This window comes from Osmerus mordax, chromosome 3 (assembly GCF_038355195.1).
Source record: "Osmerus mordax isolate fOsmMor3 chromosome 3, fOsmMor3.pri, whole genome shotgun sequence".
NCBI classification, from domain to species: domain Eukaryota; kingdom Metazoa; phylum Chordata; class Actinopteri; order Osmeriformes; family Osmeridae; genus Osmerus; species Osmerus mordax.
This window is the reverse complement of record NC_090052.1, coordinates 18,706,966-18,724,483: the sequence shown is the minus strand read 5'-3', so window position 1 is coordinate 18,724,483 and position 17,518 is coordinate 18,706,966. Positions and strand designations below refer to the sequence as shown.

Here is a 17,518-nt window from a genome sequence, read left to right as displayed (position 1 = left end):
AAAAAGTGTGTATAAAGACAAAGATTTAAAGGAAAAGGACCAGGGTTGAAAGGACTCAAACTTTTACTCCGTATTTTATATATAAATGTATTTTGACCTTCCACCTGTGTCTCTGGATCTAGCGTGTTTACTGACTAACAGACCGGAGGTGTTAGGCAAGACAGTTAGGACAGGGGGATGCAAAAATCCAACATAACCTGCTTAAAGTTAATCAGTCAGGCAAAACTTAGTGATGTGTCACTTTTCATTTGGTTCTGCTACTCAACACCATTATGGACTGTGTGACAGCCATACATGCTATTGTTGACACTTCTGCACCCCTTGGAGCAGCTTCTGCAACACAGGAGTTCTATCCTAGTGGGGCCCGACTATTCACTTCCATTCAAAATGGTGTTAACTCTAGCCACTAACGTCTCACCCTAACCTTAACCCTCAATGTAATTGTAGTCCTAACACAAATTCTAATCCTTACTCTAAAACCCCTAAAACCCACAGAATTTGAAGTTAAGGGACCCAGCTAAAGGGGCCTACAAGTTTTTCACGTTTCACTATACTCATGAGGACATTTGGTCCCCGCAAGGGTAGTTACATTTTAGTCATTTAGCAGCAGACGCTCTTATCCAGAGCGACTTACAGGGATATTGCCCTGCCTTGCCCAAGGACAAAACGTCATTTTGGTTGGCATAGCCGGGAATCGAACTAGCAACCTTCTGATTAATAGCCCGATTCCCTAACCACTCAGCCATCTGACTCCCTAGTTAAACAACATCACTTAAATCAGGATAATTTGAGAACTGTGTCAATGCTCCACTTTTAGGAAATAGAGAGGGCTCATCTCTCTGTGGCCTATCAAAGGAAAGTTGTTGAGGGAAACAGCTATGAAGACTGTAGACATAAGGGCATATCACTGAGACCATTTTGAGACAGACGTCAACAGTCAGAGGATTAGGGGTTCTGCTTGATTCTGGCTGGTCCCATCCTTCAGGATTGTATTGTCAGAATCAGAATTAGTTTTATTCGACATGTAAGTTCACACAAACGACGAATTTACTGTGGCAGGAAGGTGCAATGCATAAACACATATGGATCTTAAATAAAAATTAGAATGTACAAAAGTCTGATCATCCACCAACAGCTCCACATGACCGGGAGGTGATTAGAATGAATCCACTGTAGCTGCTCAGCTGGTGAGCTCACGTGGAGATGAAACACCCATCTCAAACATTGATTTATAGATTGTTTTACTTCAGCATCAGTAGACTTGAAAATGTCTCTGTATACTGATAGACACTGACTCATTGAATCGCTTTTGAACACCCAGTTTTGGTTTGCTAGAGAGACCTCAACATATGAGTGGGTATGAGGTTCAGCTACGCTGTCTAACAAATGGTGTGTCTCGCAAATTCGGTTTCTCCAATAGAATATATTAATTACATCTGCCGTTGTCGCTCTCCAGCTGCGGCTGTGTTCATCTTACTCCATGTCCAGATTGTCATCTGTTTTCTTGTGATGTGCTCACTGAGGGGGACAGGGGAGGTGCTTCCCTCCCTGCAGTGATTCAGCTCAGCCCTCAGAGAAGAGTGAAAAAGGGTGGGCTCACGACCGCTCATGCCTCACGTGTGCGTGTGTGTGTGTGTGTGTGTGTCTGTATACGAGCTCAAGTACAACAACAAACAAGTAGTTCTCTGGAGTCCTTGCCAACTTTTCACTTCCACCCGCATTTCCTTTTTTCACTCTTAGGTGTTTTACTGAGAGTAAATGAACACACAAACACTAAACTACTAAGACCAAGAAAGAAATGCACTTTCAATAAATCGGCCAACCACCTTGCTTGTTTTGAACAGATGTATTTTTTACTGTGAGCAACTATATTGCTTGGTCTAAACCTGCCTCTCACCATTGCAAAAATAACACTGCAAGTAGACTACAACCACAGGCAGCTGACAATGACCCTAAAGTTTCCAAATCTATATCTATCTTCCTTCACTTACATTTTGCATTTATCGTTTTTTCACCTTACAGCTTTTATCCAAAGCGATGTACAAATTGTACATAAGTACAGCAGACAACCAAGGAACAGATTCTGGACCAGATGCCCAGTTCTAAAATGATTTCTGTGGTTAGTGCCAAGGCACGGTCTGTATTTTGACCAGGCACATTGCATCATATCCACTACACGATGACGTCATTCCGCCTCTCGAGTACGACGTTAAAAAACGGAAGGACGAAACTTCCAGGTTGATCTGTTAGAATGGGTCCTTGGGACCAGCACAGATGGCCAGCCATGCTCCAGTATCTTAATGCCACAGTGGAGATGCCATGATAGAGGTAACCTCGGAGCCTAGAGGCAGACAAAACAAGCTTCTTTGCTGCTTGCCAGCAATCCCACATCTATTTATACCCCAGCTTGGGGTTCAGGGTGAGGGCCAGGGGAGCCTTGAATCGTCACCTTGGGAGGCTGCTGTTGGAGAGAGAGACAAATGGACTATCACAGGCTAGGATGACATCTTTCACTCTCGTCCCCCAAAGGTTCATCTGTTCGGTGTGTTTCAATGCTAGATTGAAGACGGTTTCTTATGACAGTCCAGGGATATGATTTTTTGTACCAGGGCAACCAGGTTGCCCTGGTACAGCCGTATTGACCTTAAGAGTTAGTAGACTGGTAGGCCCACATGAGAACTGTTACGTTTTCACTGAGTTGTAATGCTGGAGTGGTGATGCAACCCTGTGGTTTGTGCTAATCACCCTTTTCGTCAAACAGTAGCTAAGATCAACTCTGGTATGAAACACTCATTTGTCTTTTGTTATTTCTAACCAATAACAAATATCCTGAAACTAATTTACCTTACATACTCATTACACATGATCCAATCATCCAATCAGTGCCCCTCAGGGGTCGTGTGCCAACTCGGTTATTGGATGAATCAGTTAAGGGGCTGGTGAAGTGAGGTGAGTCATCAACGGAGCAGGTCACTGAGACTGCTCTGGAGGGACCAAGGATCTTTGTCTGAGGAGCAAACACAGGCACACACACACACACACACACACGCACACACACAATGTCATACGCTCACACACATAAACACACAAAGAGTATTCACCCCCCCCCCCCCCCCCCCCGCCGCACACGTACATACACTCTTACACGGACAGACATAATCTTTTCTACCCACACACGTTGTTAAGGCCACAAAATAACGTGTCAGCATTGCTAATAAGATTTCATAGGGAATCCGAAATGAATTGATATGAGCAACAATGTTTCCTTCTGGAAATTCTGGAAGGATGCGCTCGGAGAGTATGACACCCAGGGTATGCTGTGGGATGCCAGGGACGTCATACTGGACGCAGAGGGAGCCCGCTGAGAGAGTGCAACGAGGGGCTGGGAGGAGGGGCTTGGGGATCAAGATCACCAAGACCCCGGAATGGACAAGTAGTCCCAGAGTAGTAGTAAAGGACAGAGTGTTATGACTCAAGACTGATGCACTGATGGGATACCTAAGAACTACTGGCCGTAACTGCCAGTGTTTCTCCCCTGCACTGCCAAGTCTTGCTGGGAATTACATTTAGCCATTTAGCAGATGCTCTTATCCAGAGCAACTTACAGTAAGTACAGGGACATTCTCCCCGAGGCAAGTAGGGTCAAGTGCCTTGCCCAAGGACACAACGTAGGGAGTCAGGTGGCTGAGCGGTTAGAGAATCAGGCTAGTAATCAGAAGGTCGCAGGTTCAATTCTCGGCCGTGCCAACTGACGTTGTGTCCTTGGGCAAGGCACTTCACCCTACTTGCCTCGGGGGAATGTCCCTGTACTTACTGTAAGTCGCTCTGGATAAGAGCGTCTGCTAAATGACTAAATGTAAATGTAACGTAATTTTTTCGCATAGCCAGGAATCGAACCGACAACCTTCTGATAAATAGTCTGATTCCCTAACCGCTCAGCCATCTATATTCAACTCTCTATCCATGGTATTCAACACACTGTTTACAGAAATTTCTTTGTGTGTTCTTTATAGAGACTTCTTGTACTTGTGTTGTATAACAAAACATCAAGTTGTTTTTATGACCATCTCTACACATTCACACCTGAACCCCTTCAACCACCGCGTGCACCTTGAAGGAGATTGCAAACATCTGTTCAAACAGAGCAAAACCCAAACCAGACACTCAAGCATCGTCCACTGGACAAATGCGGTTCAAACCGGTCTACTGTAACAACACACACGCGTCACACAGTGTCCAACATGACGCACCTTCCCGGGCAGTGTGTCTGAAGTCAGTGTGGCCAGAGAAGGTGAAAGGCTACTTCACACACGCTCCCAATCGGGGACAGCTGGCCAGCACAGCTTGCTGCTGGTGACTCCTCTCCGAGAGCAAGCATCCCTCTCCACAGGCTCTGTTGCCTCCTTGTCGCACAGCTGCCTCAAACTAGTTCTAACAGGCTCGCCAGAGCCATCAATGAAAACTGTGTTTGGATATTGAATTAAGATCATTTCCTGAAAGGAATAAGATGTGTGGGTATGATTGACAGTATTTATAAAGACAGCTTAATTTGTTGTGGCTGTAAAAGCTAATGAGTCTGGAGCTAGTACACTGATCTCCCAGACATGGTAGTGAACTTGTGATTCCTCCCTGTCTCTTCTGAGGTTGTTTAACACCCCAACCCCACTCCCAAGGGCTCTACTCCCATATCTGCCTGAGCTCCCCTCCCCACCAAGTCAAAGCAATAGCATTTATCCACTTTTCTATTAATAAATGGCACATTTCAAATCCTAAATAGTAGACACCCTATTGGCTGCAAAAGAAACACAACCTTGAAGGGGAAACCGTATAACACCTTTCACTAGGGTGATGACACACCCTGTCTGCCACCCACCCAGCACAGCACAAAACTAACAATCACCCCGCAGCTGAGTGTCCTCCCCCTCCATCCACCCAGAGCAGCTGAAAGGCAGGTGTTCGAGAGCCAAGGATCCAAGCCAGGGTCAGAGGCAGACACGAGGCCGGGCTTGGAGACACGCGCTGGGCGACTGAGGGCGTGGGAACAGAGCGGAGAGCAGGAGGAAGGGAGGAAGAGAGGAGGAAAAGATGGAGGGGGTATAAAGGAAAGCCCACTGTGCAGGAATAAGGGGCAGATGGTGGAGGAGAGGCAGGAGGTGCCCTCTTCATCTCTAAGGGTCTGTAAACTGCGATGACAGTAGTTACCCAGAAACTGGTTCATGTAAGAAGGTTTTATCAGAATCAGAATGGGATTTATTCGCCATGAAAGTTTGCACAGACAAGGAATTTGCTTTGGCAGGACATTGACATTAGGTTTCATAAATGTATGGCAATTTAATGTATTTGCCATGTTGTAGGCTACCTAAACTACCATTACTACCCACATAAAAGGGATATAGGCAACCCATGACCAGTTTAAAATCCACAAACTTGTCGAGGATAACACACTGATGACCAATGTGAAAGAACTGGTTGTTCAAAGGAATAGGCAAATCTACAATGACCTATTTGTAAAACGAATGAATTCTGCCAATTTTTGGCAAATTATATCGATATCAAAATGATTCGGGAAAAATTGAAAGTGTGACAGCAGCGGTGGACCTATTATCCTCTAAAGGCAAAAACTGTTCTATTATAGAAATGGGCCTTTTCAGCTGCTTAACTCTGCATGCCCTGAGATATGGAGAGGTTGAAAGAAATAATGAAACAAGCCCGTCAAGGCAAGTAGCCGGTCTCCCCATTGTAAATGTGGAGTCAGGTGGCTGAGCGGTGAGGGAATCGGGCCAGCCATCATAAGGTTGCCAGTTCGATCCCCGGCTGTGCAAAATGATGTTGTGTCCTTGGGCAAGGCACTTCACCCTACTTGCCTCGGGGGGAATGTCCCTGTACTTACTGTAAGTCGCTCTGGATAAGAGTGTCTGCTAAATGACTAAATGTAAATGAACACCCATTGACACTGATGGGTTTTCCCTGAAAAGCCAATCTGGGTATCCTGAAGGACAAATGAAGCTAAACTAGTGTTGGTTAATTATGAATTCCTCCTTTCTTCCTGACAACCATTTCTCTGACCGAGCAACGCTTTTATAAAATTCATAGTGAAGTTGAACATGAGGAAGGAAGGGATGAATAATATATATCTATCTAACTAAATTTTCTGTATGTCGACTTCAAGCATAGTTTCTGACAGCTTCCACAACAAATTCCTATAAATCCAGCCTACACAGAAATGCTGGGATGCAAATCATCAAAATAGTACGCACTGTGTTATCCACCTTATGCTAAATGTTGAGGCATGGGGCATTGTCATGTTAAACAGAGTTCCTCTAAAGGTCATAGATAGCAGTATGAAGCTGTTCAGTCACTAATCACTCTAACTATCAACCATGTGACTGGTCTCCACATTGAAGACCAAGGGCCACACCCATATGATCCTGCATAGGGGCTGGATCCCATCACAGTGCTACGCTCTAAACTCCTCAACAAGAAGGCCGCCGAGAGCCCTTCCTCCCAATGACGCGGCTTGTTTCTATGGAGAAAATATGACAAGCGTTTATTGTATCGGTCGTTTGCATGTGTGTGTCGCTTCCTAACATCACTCTGTCTGCCTAAGAGGAAAGACGCCTCTGACGTCTTCCGCCAAAGTAGAAGGAGTGAGTCATTTCCTACGGAAGATGTGGCGAGGAGAGGCAGAGTGGGTAGAGGAGCATGATGGTTCAGCACCGTTCACGCTATACCCTCTCTTTTCACATTGACAAGCTCGAGGGCCAAGGTGCATAATCGTAGCACAATCGAAAGTGTTGATGGGGGGTTACACTCCTACGGTGGGAGAAAGGCAAAAAAGAGGGTATCAAGCTGAATTACATTTTACATTTATTCATTTAGCAGACGCTTTTATCCAAAGCGACTTCCAAGAGAGAGCTTTACAAAGTGCATAGGTCACTGATCATAACAACAAGATAGCCAAAAAACATTGCGAGTAGCCAAAAACATGAAGCACACATTGTGAACAACCAAAGTAAGTGCCAAAGGGAAGAACCATAAGAGCATGTAGTTAAACAAGTTACAATTAAACAACATGAACAGCTATAAGTGCAAGTGTACCTGTGGAAAATTAGTGAACCCCAATTCTGTAGGTAGTACACACACGTACACACACAACATAGATGTCTGAGACCCTGGTCGAGCTCATACTTGAGAAACTCTGGACTGACAGTGCAGAGCTTTCACTTACAGTTGCATGAGAGGGGCTAAGGGGTCAAAGGGCAGGAGGGCAGGAAACGATGACTAGCTACTGGAAGGTGTTTGATGGTGCAATTCATGTTGCCTAGAGTAAGAGTGTCAAAGTGTGTGTCTTGTTTTGCATTTCTTTAAAATGTAGGGGTCAGAGGACATATTTGAAATTAAAGTGTAACAGATCAACACTTTGTGTGTAAAGTCACTCTATCCCTATTTTTTAAAGGCATGCCATGATAACAACTGAATTTAAAACGGCAAAAGATTGACTTCGTCATCAAGAGTAGTTGTCATTCAACTGCCACGAAGGTCCCTTGTAGTTCGGTCCAAACTTGAGGTTCAGTGTTGGTTCCAGGTGTTTTCAAAGAACTCTGCACCAAACCATTTATGTGACAAACATGAAGCACAAATTAGGTCAAATAATAAAACCTTTTGTTTTAGCGAGCTACCTACGCAAATCCCCAGCAACACTGCAGAATTTTAAATAGGTTGTTCCACCAGCAGTTTGAATTCCCCTGACAGTGTCAGGTGCACCCTCAATGCTCACGACACCAAACATTTGAGGTAAAATATGAATGCTGGCTATTGGAGCCTTCACTACACATTCACATTTAAGTTATTTCAGTAATAATATTCATATGTTCTCTTGTCTGCATCCACCTGTCTTCAGGGAGTGAGTAAAATAGATCTTGACAGCATAATATTTTATTGATTATTGTTATTATGTATGATCTATTTTACTCACTCCCAGAAGTCTCAACATTCCTTGTGAACTCATTGTGTGTTTTAGTAGAGGTGAGTCATCAATTGGCACAATCCTTTAAACTTCCTACACGTAATTGAATACTGGTAAACTAGAAATTGCATCAGATTATATTTTATATGTATATATTTTATATAATCTGAAAGGCCCTCTACTCTCAGCAGAATGTATGGAAAAACATTCGGTAACTCTTTATTAGCATATGGACTTTATATAAAGTGTTACCAAACATTCATAGAAAAACATCCGCTTGTTATATGTTGCTATTCATGGGTGATGTTGTAACTATAATTTCCTGAACCATTAACTGAGTTTCACAAAAACATGGTCATTGTTAAATTTTAATACTATAGTCAGCATGTACTATAAAGTCCATTCATTCAGAGCACAAACACAGAAGGGCCCCATAACACTACCCAGGAGGATGTTCCTGAGTTATGTCACTGATTTACAACAACAAAGAGACTTACAGAGTGTCTGATAGCTGTCCATGAACTGACCACTACAGAAATAGAATTACACATCAAAAACACTCCAAAATTACTGTCAAACTGTCTTACATACTGTCATGTCTTATGTTATTCTTGTGAGCACGGCTACTTTTGCAGAATACAATGATAGGGCTTTTGATTAGATTTTCATGCCTGGCTTTGGAAGGAGATAAATGAAATATGTAATATGAAATCTTATTTTCACTCTTTGGATTAATATTATTCTGTCTCTTGACCTGAATCTACACATCCTGTTCCTATTCAATGACACAGAAGTAGGTCATTACACACCAGGTTCCAGCCATATTCAGCATGATATAAATCCTTTTAGTTCTCTACAAATCATACGTCCAAACAGCAACTAAATGACCTTTGGAGGGACTGAGGCGCGGGCGGGGATTGCATACTGTGACCCAGTTTTTGGACGAATGAAGTGTAAGAATTGACCATAACTTTGATCAGCTAAATGCTTCTGGAAAAGCATAATTCCATAGTCTATCACATCTGGTCCACACAACCTGTGGTTTCCATCTCTGCCAGCTGTATGAGATGTATGTGTGCGAGTGTGAGTGTGTGCGTGTGTGTGTGCATGTGTGTTTGTAGGCTGGCTTCACCGCTAGATCCATTCTGTGGGTAATTACAACAGTCCATTTCTAATTTGTAAAATATGTCACCATTAGGTATTACATATGAGAGTCTATCCTGCCCCAGTCTATCAAAATGGTTATCATTCTTCAAACACATTATTCAATCCTCTTCGAACGGGCACAAAGAAAAGAATCAGGTCAATGTGACTCGAAAGCCCAGTGCACTAGGTTAAGATAGGTGGCCCTTGATAGGGTAATGATCACCAGAGACATTGACACACATAGATAAGGGTGACTATGACACAGGAGGGCAGCAATAACACCTGACTTCTGCCCCTGAAAATGGGCCACCTTTTCTGCTCAAATTTGAGGAAAACTAGGCTTCCCACAGAATAATTCCACTAAACTACTTGTAGAACTGTGCACTTCTGGTGCTTGATTATCTGCTGCTTTTACTATATGCACAATTTGTATTTCATTTTAGATGAAAGTATCTGCTAAATTAATAAAATATTGAATGTAAGACTTCCACATTTGTCATAAACACAGACATGCACAGATTAACATACCTGTTTCGGAACTTCCTTACTTAAATTTAGTCATTTTACATTTAGTCACTTACTTCCTGATTTCATGTATTCAGGTTTGAAGTATTCAGGTTTAGTCATGAGCTCACAAGGCCTGAGCAAATCTTCACATCCATGACCTCAATACAACTTTGGCAGCAATCTTTTCTAAACTGTAAACATTATTGGATGGTTGAACAGAATTGACCTATATCTATGCTCATCCTACACATTTTACTCATCTTGTGTTTGCACAGGCTAGGATGGTTTACCAATCCGCATGATTGCAGATTGTGGCGTTTCACACCAGCACATAGCTGTTTGGATAGACTACTGACAGTTGCTAGGGACTGTTATAAGGAGCAGGCTATCAGGAGGCTACCCTTCAAAAGGTCAAGTTCATAATTGCAAAAACCTGCAACTACTTTTAGTGTCACAAACCCTTGTTCACACACTAGTCACTTAGCAGTTTTTTTGTATTGTTATAAAATGTAAAAAAAAGAAAAGAAAGATTTAAAACAATTATCTAAAGGTGTTTTTGTAATCTTTTTCCACACCTCCTCCATTCTTAATTGATGACGTGTATCGTACGCGCCATGCTACGTACAGCGACAATGATGGCGGTGGCTCAGACAAAGAGAGAGAAAGATAACGAAGATTGTTCTGTATTGCCTTTAGTCCATGCAATTATAAAATGGTACGTTTCACGCAAATCATGTACATGTAAAATATGTTCAGTATCCGTAATGTAATTGACAGGGCGATTAGTTGAACGCTTTAGCAAACATGATTTAAGCTAGTAGCTTGGTAGACTCTCATCTGGCAAACCACATGCTACAGTGTCATCGTTGGTTCCGACTGTTTACATTTTTACAGTCATGTGTCCTATATTACTAAATTATATTAATCTATATTTTCCTTGTTTCTATGTTGGATAAAGCATGGATAAAGATAGCCAGGATGTGCATCAAGAACTGGCCAAACTAAAAGCAAAGATCCAAGAGGCGCGCGAGCAAATCTCAACCATGCACGGAATTGAAACAAGTCCAGCAGAGCAGCAACAGCAGCTGGCCACACTGAGGGAGCAGGTTCACACCAAGAACCAGTTATTACAGAAGTACAAGAGCCTGTGTATGTTTGACGTACCCAAAGCGTCGTGACTTGCATTAAGACGCTCGCGGACAAGCAGGGTGGAGCAGTGTGGATCTCCAGTTGTCTAAGAAGACTGGTTTTGATGAATGACTGAAACGGAACGATTCCTGAAGAAAACACACACACACAACTAAATTATGTGCAATGGGTTTATTAATGGGCAATATTTTCTTTGCACCACCAATCTTTTTTTTACAATGTTATTTTATACTTTTTGTCTATACAATAAACGAATATGTCCAGAGATAAGATATTCTGTGTCTTTTATTCCGGTTTTGTATTTTGTCAATGTAAAATATATTGAGGAACTGAAGCAACGTAATCTAGTGTTAATTCACAAATCAACAACACGTCATGGTTACATTGAGGCTAAATGTCTTACGAGACTAGGGATTGGGATGTAGTAGCCTTGTAGGCGTATCTGTATGACTGAGCAAATTCATTGTGTTTGTGCTTTGCATTGCTTTCATATTTGTGACCAATGAGCACAAACGTGTTTAGATTTTCATATTTTATTTTTTCCATCAATTCTTTTTTGAAAAAGTAAACGCATAAGAATAAATATACATTCAGAATCTAATTTGTTCATTAGGCAACAAACATTCAAGTTCAGTCCGGTTTAGAAAATTGTAAAAAATGTAAACAATTGTCAATAAAGTGTCACTTCTTCATTCAGTAGGCAGATGTAGATTCAGTAGGCCTATGTTGCTGAAGTGTACTAGCGCGCTAGCTTCATCGGGACAAGCGAATGACTGTCTGTCCCTGTTCAGACTGCGCCTTCAGAGTTTGAGCACTTACAAAGTTTGAGGAAGATAATTCCCGTACTTTGAACACTAAAGGCTTCGTGCGCGTGTTGCGTCTCATTTTCAGTCTATTTCTCAAGTGCTTATATTTGCACAGTCCTCAACAGATAGTACACCTGTCTTTCTCTTTGGCTTGACTTCCACCAATAGCTTTCTCTTTTATGTACATCAAGTCACTGTGCACGCTTGGTCGCCGTGCAAAAGGTGCCACAATCCCGTAAGCATCCCCATCTTTGAACTTCTTGCTTCTGAACGACTTTCTGTGCAGCACTTCACTATACTGCAAGGACACTTTGCGGTGACGGTCCGGGCTCATCTCGTTGGGCAGTTTGGCCATGGTGAAGAGAGTTTGAAACATTTGGTCGACGTTAGAGTTCCGTTTAGCGGATATCTCGAAGTAGGCGCACTGCTTATCGCCGGCCACCAACTGGTCAATCTCCTCTGCCTGAACCTCTCGGTAGAAGTCCCGGTCACACTTATTGCCGCAGATGACCAGCGGGACGTCCACATTTTCCTTGGTCTTGTTTTTGAGGCATGACTTGGTCTCGTATATTTGTCGCTTCAGGCGCTGCACCTCCTGGAATGAATCTCTGTTGTCCAGACTGAACACCAGAATAAACACGTCTCCTGAGAAAAGACAAAAAGTACAGTGAATACCACAATTCTAAAAACAATACAAAGTTACGCAGTATATAGCGCATTCCAGATATGTTTTTATTCTATGTGGACGTCTATATGCACATTCATTATTACCAGTTTGTTAACTGCAAAGCAAAACTTACCAGTCAGAATTGAAAGTCTCCTCATGGCGGGGAACGGGTGGTGTCCAGATGTATCCAAAATGTCTAGTTGAAACACATCCCCCCTGATGCTGTAGAATTTTCTATGAAAGTCCTCAATAGTTGGTGTGTATTGGTCATCAAATTTCTCGTTGAGAAACCGGGAGATTATAGCTGTCTTGCCAACTTTTGTGGAGCCCAGGATGACCATTCTATGACAGTTCTTTGCCGGAATGTCAAACTCGTTCTCGGATGGCGACATTTTCTTGATCATGCTTGCACCCAGAAGCTGCGCAATAGAGAGGCTCAGTTTAGCTTTTGTTTAGTTCTAGTTAAGTTCTCTGTACTCTACTTCTCTGAGTTGATGACAGGGACGACTGAATATATAGTCGAAGGCAACCACTCCCCCTACCACGTCATCCTTTACGCATCAAGTGAAGAGAAAATGTAGTTAATATGGTACCCACTCTACGCTCTTGTTTTTGCGTCAGTCTGCCCCGACCTAGTTTGAGCAAGGGTCGGACTAATTTCTCTAATGTAGTCTCAATATTTGTCAATAATCAAATGCTTTACCTGGTGTATTTGATGCGCATGAGATATATATGCACAAACAAATACAATTAGGTTATTTTTCCCTCACCAGAGCGATACACAATTTATTTTTCTATCAGACGTAATGTCATTGCACAAACAAGTCTATAGCTGTTTGAATGGGTTTTAACATAAAATATAAGGGTCATATAATGTCGGATGGTTGTTGTTATTGTTGGTTATGTTGATTTCTGTTGCACCAAAATAATACAAATGCAGTAGTAGCCTACTCTTAAAAAATGTATATGCCGGGCTAGCATTCACCAGTGCAAGTTTTCTGAAACCAGCAGCAGTTGGCGTTGAAGTCAGTCTCTTCATGGGGCCAAGGCTCAAGCCTGAGCGTTTTACTTTATCTATAGATCGTGGGTTGGCGACCAGATGAGGGCACTATTGGACACGTACGCAAACGTGGAAAAAAACAATTCAGTTGTCATTGTTCAGACTCAGCAATACTCATGAATTTATTGACAATCTTATATTACATTTAGTCATTTAGCAGCCGCTCTTATCCAGAGCGACTTACAGTAAGTACAGGGACATTCCCCCGAGGCAAGTAGGGTGAAGTGCCTTGCCCAAGGACACAATGTCAGTTGGCATGACCGGGAATCGAACTGGCAACCTTCGGATTACTAGCCCGACTCCCTCACCGCTCAGCCAACTGACTCCCGGTTTATATTCCCAGTCCTTTCTCAAAAGATTGACAAAGAATGCATAATTCACTCTACCCCATGAGTTTTTCTGCTACATTTCTGAAGCCTGCCATGTACCTCGCCATGTTGCTTTAGTATTATATTTGTACAATTGTATCGTCATATTTGATCGAGTTGAGCATGATTTATAATACACACACTCTCTTATGAAGCACTAGGCAGAGGAAGATGAAAGAGTTTTACTTTAGGAGAAAGCATGTGTTTTGTTTCTTTGTTGTCTATCTATGTTTGTGTCTATGTGTGTGTGGATGCAGGGGAGGACAGGACTGTACAGTGGTCTGTGTGCACAGTAAGTCTCAGTGGGAAACAGCATCATGCAGGTATCTCAGAACCTCCAATCCTGTGAGCATTGATTGAAAACCCAATCTGTGCAACCAAGTTCCCTACAGGCATCTAAACATAGAGTCCAGCGCCTGTGACTCAGGAGCCCCTCAGCCACTCTACTCAATTATCAGCCATGGCCTCTGTTTCACCCCTCCACCTGCACCCTGGATCTGGCTGTCTCTCTGGGGGAGAGAGGTACACTGGCATACCCTATAGATCCCTTTCCCCTGAAAAAAACATGGTTTGTTAACCGTAGATGGTGGGTTGTTGTTGATATTGATCTGGCTGGAATGATACAGTGCGATGCTTCGTGTAATTGTGACAGTTAGCAAAAGGAGCTCTAGAAAACACTTGCAGTTGTGTTAGCGCTTGAAAACAGCCATTCACGTCGCTTTTGATGGTAAAAAATATAAACATAGTGAATCCAGCACAGAACTGCCCTCCCCCTCAATCCATGCTCTTTTGTCAGCGCTTGTGTAAACCTTGAGGTTTTTGTAAACCATTACTGGGGTGGAGCAAAACTAGAGCCACCCTCAATTGTGGGTAAATAAACCATCATGTTTTGATGTGTACACATGCAACCTGTTATTTATTATTATTTATCGAGGGCTCGCTGTGACACTCGGGACAAAGAAAGCTCTGCAGAGAAGATCACAGAACATTTACACCTGGCCACAAATGAGCACACTCCTCCTAACCTACATGATAGATGACAGCTGTTAAAAGGGGGTCTTCAAATGTTGACCATACCTATCAGTATAGTATGAGATATTGGCATTTTACTTTGAAGTCGGTCTCATACATCCATGTCAAATAAACCATGGACCCCTCTGGATCTAGGCCCACATTTATTCCTCCTAGAGTCTCTTACCCCAGAACAGCAGCTTTCTAGGTTACCTTTTGTCCAAACATCATCAACCTGATTCTCATTTGCTTGTACTGTCTCAATAATACTCAGTAAACAATAGTAAGGAAAGCGTTTTAATTGAGAAGGCTAATGTCAGGGAGTCAGGTGGCTGAGCGGTTAGGGAAGCGGGCTAGTAATCAGAAGGTTGCCAGTTTGATTCCCGGCAGTGCAAAAATGACGTTGTGTCCTTGGGCAAGGCACTTCACCCTACTTGCCTCAGGGGGAATGTCCCTGTACTTACTGTAAGTCGCTCTGGATAAGAGCGTCTGCTAAATGACTAAATGTAAATGTAATGTGGACAACAGTATAGAGCACTAACAACATTAGCTGATTTATTACTTTTCATGATGCCACTGCAAGGCAACATAGAATCATAATGATATGGAAGGAGAACCATAGGAAAAGTGTTGTAGAATTCACAAATTCATGTGTTAGCTATTGAATATAGCCACGGACCTAGTTTTTCGTGGTGAGGGTTAATTCAATCCAGTGCAGGACTGCCCCCCCCTCAAATCCCTGCTGGCTCTTTTGCCATGTCAGTGGGACTGCTTGGAGCACGCTTTAATGATGATTAATGACACATAAGTGGGTTAAAATTACACAATTTATTTACCAACAGAAAAGGAAGGATAAAATGAAATTAATGCCCAATCCTTTGAAGATGTTAAATTTCATATAGATGGTTCAAGATAATCATTATGTCAATATTACCTTGCGAGGGGAGAAAAAAGGTTAATAGGCTAATGGGTTTCTGGTGGAGAATAGTGACATTATTGTCTCATTGATTCAAGCTTTAGGTGGATGACACTAAGTAATTCAGCCAGTATGAGATCTGATGTGACCCCATGACCAATCTTCATGGTCAAGACTGATTCACAAAGCTCAGCGCTGTACTAATGAAATCCATTGAATCTTTGAGTCGACAAAGCAACAAGCTTTAAAACTGTATTTAAGGTTATTCAAACAATGCCAGAATTTACATTTATTTAGTCTTACTAGTTGCTTATTGAAGTCAGGTACTATGAAAATATTGGGCGTCACCGCACCTGTAGAAGGAGGAAGGAATGGAAAAGAAAAAGGACCTTTCTGCCTCGTTAGAGTTCGCAGTCCGAGCAGGCTTTCTTGAGAGCCTGTGTCTTTGAAAAGGTGTTTCCACTTAGAGGTTAGTTATGTCTCTGCCAAGTCTGTATTGACCCATTTATAGCCCAGACCCATTTTTGTTCACCTTCCCTATTGTATGTCACTAATAGGGACTGTTTTGGGGTAGGTTTCTCCATTAAGAGCTTTAAATACCTATTGCTAAGGTTGGAAACCATTCTAAGATGGTAAATGAGGTCATTAAATGACATTATCATACAGTGGGGCTGTCACACGCACACACACACACACACACAAATACACACAGCCACACCCTCCCTATCCATCATCATCAGTTTGTTAATCTTCGCCCTCATCTAATTTCTTGCTCCACTGTTCCTGTGTGTTGGGAAGGGCAAGGGTTTGGATTATAGACAGGGCCCCACATGGTGTATTGTGGGGAGAATGGAAATCTCGGAGCATCGTGACATTTAGTCGGACAGAGGAAGGGACAGACAGACCCTGATGAGTACAGCCAGGTGGGTGGTAGACAGAAAGCCCCAAATGGAGCTGATTCTGGCATTATGTCGACAGTACAAGGCTGCTGAAAGCCCAAACATGTCTTTGAAACCCCTCCGGTACACAACGTCAATGTGTGTGTTTTCTTGTTTCCTGACTTATTTCTTCTCCGTGTATTTAGCCTTGATGAGGGCATATTGTTTGTGCCTTCTACCTGCAGTGTTTGTATCTAATAGTCATGGTGATATAGTCTGGTGGGCCTTCAGGCCTCTGTGGCGACTGACTAAATATTACAAGACTATGGGTTTTTACATAAAGGTGAGCACTGCCAAACTTTCTCTGAATGCTGTATCAACAGTCCTAGCACCCAGTTGACACAGCATCAATGGCCCTTCCCAAGTAAACTCTACATTCACACCCAGTGCTGTATGCATACAGGCAAGCACACATCAGACACATTCACGAGGTCTCTCACGTACTGTTATGCACTCCGACTCTCCGACTCTCTCACCCAGTCGCGCCCTTCCCCCCATTCTCTCCTCTCTCTCTGTCATCTGTCTCTTCCTCTCTGTTATGCATCTCTCCCCCCCTCATCTGGTCCCTCTCTCTGTTTCTCACCTCAAACCCCTCTCGCTCTCCTTCTCCCACCTCTCCCTTTCATCTGGCTCGCTCTCTCTCCCTCAACATGTTTTTCTTTCTCATCCATCTCTCTCTCTCTCTCTCTCTCTCTCTCTCTCTCTCTCTCTCTCTCTCTCTCTCTCTCTCTCTCTCTCTCTCTCTGTCTGTCTCTCTGTCTCTCTCTCTCTCTCTCTCTCTCTCTCAGTGATTGATGCTAGTATCCCTCATTCCTGTGAGCCTGTCTGACTGAACAGCACGTCAATGTCAGAGCCTGTTTGTTTGCACACTTAGTTGCTGTGCTTCCATTGATCAGGCAGTAAAGCTGTGTTGATGCAAGCCAAATATAGATCATTATTATAATCTCACCCCCATATCAACAAATTGACTGTTCTAATTCGGGC

General features: G+C 42.8%; 2 protein-coding genes across 2 annotated transcripts; one reads left to right on the top strand and one right to left on the bottom strand.

Moving 5' to 3' along the window:
- Nucleotides 1–10,240: 10,240 nt before the first annotated feature.
- On the top strand, nucleotides 10,241–11,457 carry LOC136940674 (mediator of RNA polymerase II transcription subunit 9-like). Its single transcript, XM_067232916.1, has 2 exons — nucleotides 10,241–10,334; nucleotides 10,578–11,457. The coding sequence occupies exons 1-2, from the start codon at nucleotides 10,252–10,254 to the stop codon at nucleotides 10,795–10,797; spliced, it is 303 nt and encodes a 100-aa protein (XP_067089017.1). The 5' UTR covers nucleotides 10,241–10,251; the 3' UTR covers nucleotides 10,798–11,457.
- LOC136940673 (dexamethasone-induced Ras-related protein 1-like) lies at nucleotides 10,934–12,729 on the bottom strand. Its single transcript, XM_067232915.1, has 2 exons — nucleotides 12,375–12,729; nucleotides 10,934–12,219 (listed from the first exon to the last, which is right to left on the bottom strand). The coding sequence occupies exons 1-2, from the start codon at nucleotides 12,643–12,645 to the stop codon at nucleotides 11,693–11,695; spliced, it is 798 nt and encodes a 265-aa protein (XP_067089016.1). The 5' UTR covers nucleotides 12,646–12,729; the 3' UTR covers nucleotides 10,934–11,692.
- Nucleotides 12,730–17,518: the final 4,789 nt, after the last annotated feature.